The 6,507-nt window shown below is 38.1% G+C and overlaps 1 protein-coding gene across 1 annotated transcript; it reads right to left on the bottom strand.

The window, feature by feature from the left end:
* Positions 1-2,234: 2,234 nt before the first annotated feature.
* Positions 2,235-5,170, bottom strand: LOC104423240 (squalene monooxygenase SE1). The gene is made up of 8 exons (XM_010035743.3): positions 4,896-5,170; positions 4,578-4,689; positions 4,310-4,484; positions 3,948-4,116; positions 3,605-3,823; positions 3,181-3,456; positions 2,729-3,007; positions 2,235-2,610 (listed from the first exon to the last, which is right to left on the bottom strand). The coding sequence occupies exons 1-8, from the start codon at positions 5,115-5,117 to the stop codon at positions 2,455-2,457; spliced, it is 1,608 nt and encodes a 535-aa protein (XP_010034045.1). The 5' UTR covers positions 5,118-5,170; the 3' UTR covers positions 2,235-2,454.
* Between the last annotated feature and the right edge of the window lie 1,337 nt (positions 5,171-6,507).

The following is a 6,507-nucleotide window of genomic DNA, read 5'->3' as shown; positions in this document are numbered from 1 at the left end:
CAGCCAGTCGTAGCACGTGCTGCAATTCACTTGTTTTGTCTTTTGTTCTTAAATTCTAATCACTACACTCCGAAGTTTCTATTTAATTTCGTCTTTTGTTCTTAAATTATAATCATTACATTCCAAAGTTTTTGTTTAATTTCAACGACATTAAATTACTATCATATCGTAACAGAACGAGCTGATTTAGAGAGAAGCCGTTCAATTATCAATATATCTCATGGTCTCTTTACGTGATTTATGAGAATATCAGCTAAGTATAGCCAAAGTCGCTCTTATGATAGCTTCTTCATTAGTAGTTAATTTTTACAACATAGGAAATATGGGTGGTACAAGTCGATTTGATTGATCACGAATCCTCGGATCTTGATTAGGTCCAAATGTTTTCCTAATGTATGATTTAACTGAATCGATCTCACCATATAACTTCTTCTTCTTCTTCTTCTTCTTCTTCGGCTGGCAATTGACCATTGCCAAAAAGAAAGGGAAGGAAAAAAAGACCAAAAACATTATAAAAAAAAATCAAAAATTATCCATGTAAGCATCAATCATGCCACATTGGTGATTTTTGGCAAAAGTTACTCTGATGGAATTGATAAATTGTGAAAAGGTCTATGATAAAATTAGCATAATTACAATATGTTTAAGACCTTCTAGATAGTTTTCCTTTATTTTTTTAGTAGTTGTTGGGTAATCACTTTTTAATGTATTATTTCTCCGACCAAAAGAATGTGTAATATTTTAATTTTTGTAGCTATAAAATATTTAATAATACATAATGATGGCTCAACCACTTCTAATGATGCTTATCACAGCCTTACTAGAAGTGAACCATCAATGGGAAACCTAACGAATTACTATGCCGAAAGACTTGGCACAAATTCTCCCATTATTTGATAAAATTACCAACCTTTACCTGAGTAACTTATTACTTTTCTCCTATTGACTTACTCGGGCTATCAACTCTTGAGTTGTTATTGACTGAAATTACAAATCTTGATTTGGTGACTTAGCAATTTTATTCCCGATTAGATAACACAATAGAAAAGTTGGTAAATTGAGAAGAAACAAACAAATATCAGTAATTAACTCAAAAGAGAGTTGGTAATTTATACAACTTACTTGAATGAAAGTTAGTAATTACTACAATTCTTGGTAAACAAAAGATGTAACTTAGAAAGGTAAACATAAATTAGTAGAAGATACGAGAAGTCAGTAATATATAGAAAAATAACTCAAATGAAAATTTTTAACTCAAAACTAGTATGTTAATTCCTCATAGAATGGCAAATGATTATAATTAAGATTGGTAAAGTTGAAGAGCAGCCAAAAAATGCAAATGAAATTTTCTACATGATAAAAAAAAAAAAAAAAAAAAAAATGTTGGCAAACGAGACAACACCAGAAAAACCTAAACAACTTAAACGAGTTTTGGTAAGTGCCAGTAAGTTACCAACTAGTTATAAGAAAAAAAGCCACCTGTCAATTTTTCTTTTACCAGCAGCTCTTGACATTTGCCGATACTTATAAGACTTACCAGCACGGAACCAAAAAACTCTATATTTTTGCGCACGGAACAATAGAACTTTGTCTAGTAGTGTTGGTTGCATACTAGTTTAATTGGTAAAAGTGTCTAAATTTGCCCAAATCACTGATTTTATAGACCGGATCAACCGGATGCAAATATACACAGCGCCTATTATTCTTTTAAGGCGGATTTTTTATCTTTCTTGACGGAAGAAAGGTCATAAATCTGCCTAGTTGTGATCAATTGCCTAGGAATATAAGCAATGGCTTCTCAGAATTTCCTCGCAAGTGTGGGGAGTTTGATTTGTTTTGACAGAAAAATGCAAGCCATTGCTACACCTTTCATTGTCCTCGAATTTTAATAAACACCCGTTATTGCAGAGATGTTCTCTATGAGTACTGTGTGACTGATCAAGTGATTAAACACTGGTACAAACGAAGGATGCAAGAAGAACAGCACTTCTCGGAAACAGTCTCTATTGAAAGGCTCTTTCAGCATTCAGATATAACTTTTCTGCTGTGGAAAAATTCCCAAACAAAGCCGCTTCGGATTTTGACTTGTCTCATTCCTCCAAAGAGTTATTTCCAGAGTCATTGTTCGCTTCGCAACTTAATAATTCGGGATGAAAGTAGAAGATTAGCTGAGGGGCACGCTGACTAGCAAGCACAAACCATTCCAATCCTTTGAGATTTTCTACTCTTGGCAGTATAAAAAGTTCAGGAACCTCTTTGCATTTGTGCTGAGAAACTTGTACAAGCCAGACACAACAGACAGAAATTTCTGTTGTAATAGGATCCTATAATTGAGAACTAAAAATTGTAATCCGCTCTGAGAATGAAAAAACTAGACCCCCCTAAATTCGCTTTGAGCAATGTGACACTGTAGTTTTATCAATTCTACAGATGGAAACATGCGTAGAAGAAAGGCTAATGGGACATCTCGTTCATCATGTGCGTGGTTCTTTTCTTCTGTATGATTTGCCTCAACAGGGGTGCTCTGTAGTACGCCGGCATGGAGAATGGAAAGAACATCTGCCTAATGCCTTCAGCTTTGAGTATGGGAAAGATGATGCCGGACGCACCCTGATAATTTCGTTATAAGCAACCAAAAACAAGTTAGTGGGAAATTTTCTTACTTCTGACATGATTTGTAAACGAAAATTCTTACTCGAGTTTAAACAAGAATAAATGGATCACTCACTGAAATCAATCTCGCCCCGGTATGAATGCGGTCTGGGGAAGGAAAAGGCAGCATCAATCGCCAAAAGCCATACACAGCCACAGCAAAGAAGTGGAGAACCAAGCTCAGAGGGCGAGGATTGAGTCCAGAGAGTAGTGCAATCGGTCCGAGTGAATATATGCCTCCAAGGCTCAGATAGTCGAAACATGCCTGGCGCATTTCCTTTCTTGCCGGATCAGGAGATGCGCAGAAGACCTTGTACAGGGCACCTGCTAGTGTATTTATCGTTGATGCCATGGGCTGCAAAAACAAAATACTTCGAGATTGATACAATCTTTCCATGACGTCATACAAGGTGGTCTAAAGTTGCTTAAACGCGAACCCTATGCAGTCATTGGAGACTAAAACAATAGGAACAGAACTACTTTTATCACATAGCTTTTATCCTAAAAGGCCTGCTGCTCATTGCTCACCTTACGAATTGTATAGAAAGATTCAAGATATCGGCACAGGGTTGATGCATCATTGAAATCGCTTAAAGGTCTGAGCAGATCTCGTAGAACAACAACGTCTGATAAAGCCACGGTCATTCCTCCACCAGTTAAAGGATGTCGCATGTTAAATGCATCTCCCAACAAAAGCGCCCCGGGAGTGGGACAAGGATCAGCCGGCATGCTTCTGTTGGCCATCGGTTTTACATTTCCCGTGTCAATTGCAGTAATGAAGGAATCGTGCAACTCAGTAGGCACCTGAAGAACAAGATCTCTTTACTTATTCCATAAATGCATATAGGATCAAGTGCTCAGAGACCATAGGAAGAAAAATTGCCAACTCAATTGCTGATTAGGTCCAAATCTCAATAATTGCCCATGAAATATGCCAGTAATCAGTACGCACCTGTGGCGCCACGACAGTCTTCAAATACTGCGCTAATTCACCATTTGTGATGGAAGGCACCGTTCGGCCAGGTACATCGACTAAACAGCGAATCTCGTGACTACTTATAGGATAAAACAGGATGGGCGAAGGGTCTGCCAGAACGACATGCCCATGATTTTCAAATGGAAGTCGACAGTTCTCTAGGACTAAACCAACAAAACACGAAGGCACATCTACCTGCATGAAGACAACGCCATTTTCAGGGGACAAATGAGCAAGTCGGCATATCCATTTCATTTTTGAGAAAAAAAAAAAAAAAAGAAGAAGAGTCATCCTGAAGAGATCAACAAAACTTCCTGACCTTAGGATTGCAAAGTGATCGTCGGAGATTTGAGTAACAACCATCACACACAACCGTAAGGAAAGCATAAGCAGTCGATTCTTCACCAGTCCTTGTCTTGTAATTCACCCCTTTGATCATCCCATTTTCCTCAAGCAGAGATGTTACTGTACCTTGTTCTAGTCTTACACTGCAACGGAGACAGAATGATCAGACACTTGCCTGAAACAAGAAAAACCACCTATTCCAATGCTAAAACTACACGCAAGAAAATAAAAACAGCCATTTGTGATGATCACACATGACAGATATTTTGATCAAGAGAAAGATCTAATGAAATGCAATAATGCAAAATGAACGAATTGACAATTGAAAGTAGGTACTTTGATAGAGATGATGCTTTCTTCCTTAATCTCTGGATAAATCTTCCATGGTGGAAGCTTCTCCCGGCAACGTCTGAGCGATAATTCTCCAGAGGATATGGAATTCTCGTCTTTTTTCCATCCTTGAAAAGAGCATACCCAAAAACTTGTTGTGCATCGATGTCCTTTACACAATCTGGAGCGAAACATTTGTGTCGGATATAATCGCAAAGTAAAGATGAGAAGTTTCATAATTACTTCTTAAGGGTGCTTTAAATTTCCAGCTTACCCTCTAAACCCAACTCCATTAATTTCAAATAGCCTCCCGGTTGAAGAAGTTCGCCAACAATCCTGTCTGGTTCAGACAGGTCTCTTTCGATCACACGAACCCGACGCCCTTGCTGTAACCAGTAGAAATGGTCATTAATGGAGTAGAAAATGCAGGAAATATGCCTGTATATCAAATTGCCATCGCCGTTCATATGTTTCCACAATCATGCCTAATGAGTGAATTTGTGAAAATTGATATCTCACTCTGTTCGTAAAACAGATTTTTACAAGAAAATGTTGCATTTAGATGGATATCGTGTTCGGGTCACGATATTACCTTGCCAAGAGCATAAGCAAGAGCCGAGCCAACCACACCGGCACCAACAATAACGACATCATCACTTGCAGCAACGTCCCGATGTCCCTCTCCATTCCCATGTTTCTGAAACCCAACCGAGCCACTTTTGCTTCGCCTCTTTCTTCCCGACATTCGCCACGAAAAACCACATCCTAGCAAGAGAAGAGCCACAAGTGCTCCGCTTACATACTGAAACTCCATCTCAAAATCAATCAAGATCAGGGAAGATCTATACTTTGCACTGAGAGAACGACAAAGTTTTGAGTCCCGTTTGTCTTTCCACTGAAGCCTTTTATGGAAAACGCCTTGGTTTTATAGGTTGTTCATTCACCTAACATAATATTAGAAAACTAGGGGGCTTGGTTTTGGGATATTCTTGTGATCAAGTTGTTCATTCACCTAACATTTATATTATTCTATAAGGGGACTTACCCAATACCAGCATTTACAGATAGATTTGGACTTTTCGTTTTCCCTCTTAATATCACCTGCGTATTAATCAAAAACCAGAAATTGGAATGATAATGCCCCAAATCCATGATTTACGCGTGCCCTTGTAAAAAGTTTACCAACGAAGTATGAATGATCAGGAGTAACACAGGATCAGAACTTTTAACAATGCTTTATTGCCTAAAGTTAATATTCTCGATAAACTATGATTAGTAAAATGATCGTACTGAATAACTCATTTTGGTCAGTCTAGATCATGGAGAGGAGAAAACCTATGAATGTGATTTGTGGTCAAAGAGTTTTGCTGGACTAGCCCTCCAAGTAAGACTACTGTGACCATGAACAATTAAAAACAATTTGTCGATACGTGAGGAGTTGAAAAGAACTAAATTATATCAAAAGTCAAGTAAGGCAAAACTCAGCTCCAAGTTTCTGAAAAACCAGGGGTGCTAAAACCATGGGTGTCGAGCAGTCGGGCTGCTGCAATTTGAACAAGAACAGGAACAAAGCTCTCCAAATCGTATCTCTTAAATAACAAACAAATAACAGCATAAATTCCAGGAATTTTTGGATGAACTATTTTATATAAAAAAATCAGTGTTACAAATCAGCACTCTCAATGCCGTTGGCTTTGCAAGCGAATCGGTTGTTGTCAAACTTTCCAGCGCTGCTCTTTGTGCTAATTCTTGTACTGCCTGACCAAGTCTCTCCGTCGGCCCTAAATCCGTCTCGTAGGAAATTCCCTATGTAAAGATAAAGCAGTTCTCCTTCATCTTTAATTGATTACACTTCCCCTTACAAGAAATTCGAAAGAACTCTGTGTAAGGAACGAGGGTACCCGTGTGAAAATACATCGGTTTTTTGATCGTGCAAAGGAACTATTTCTTGGCAACTTGGACCACTATTTCTTGTGCAATGTTGAAAAGGTCCTAGTGGCATCGTTTGGATTATTTCAATCTCTAATAGATGCATTGGTCAAAGTTGGTTATAAAAGAACTTACGCATAACAGCAATAGCAGTACAATCAAGTTGAGCCGAATCGATATAGTTCTGGGACTCAGCTCAAGTTGAACATTGAAAGCTTAAAACTGCATTCAACTCTAAATTGAGAGAACGGCAACTTCAATTCTTTTTTGGCAAT

The sequence above is a fragment of the Eucalyptus grandis genome, chromosome 10 (genome assembly GCF_016545825.1).
Source record: "Eucalyptus grandis isolate ANBG69807.140 chromosome 10, ASM1654582v1, whole genome shotgun sequence".
Lineage (NCBI taxonomy): Eukaryota > Viridiplantae > Streptophyta > Magnoliopsida > Myrtales > Myrtaceae > Eucalyptus > Eucalyptus grandis.
Note: the sequence above shows the minus strand (reverse complement) of the source record. Positions and strands in the feature narration are given on the sequence as shown.

What these genes read in the sequence shown, in the direction of transcription:
- LOC104423240 (XM_010035743.3), bottom strand. Translation starts at nt 5,117, where the DNA reads ATGGAGTTTCAGTATGTAAGCGGAGCACTTGTGGCTCTTCTCTTGCTA. An exon ending in AAAGCATCATCTCTATCAAA is followed by an intron (nt 4,117 to 4,309) that starts GTACCTACTTTC and finishes TCTCCGTTGCAG; the next exon opens with TGTAAGACTAGAACAAGGTA. An exon ending in CTTTCTATACAATTCGTAAG is followed by an intron (nt 3,008 to 3,180) that starts GTGAGCAATGAG and finishes TTGTTTTTGCAG; the next exon opens with CCCATGGCATCAACGATAAA.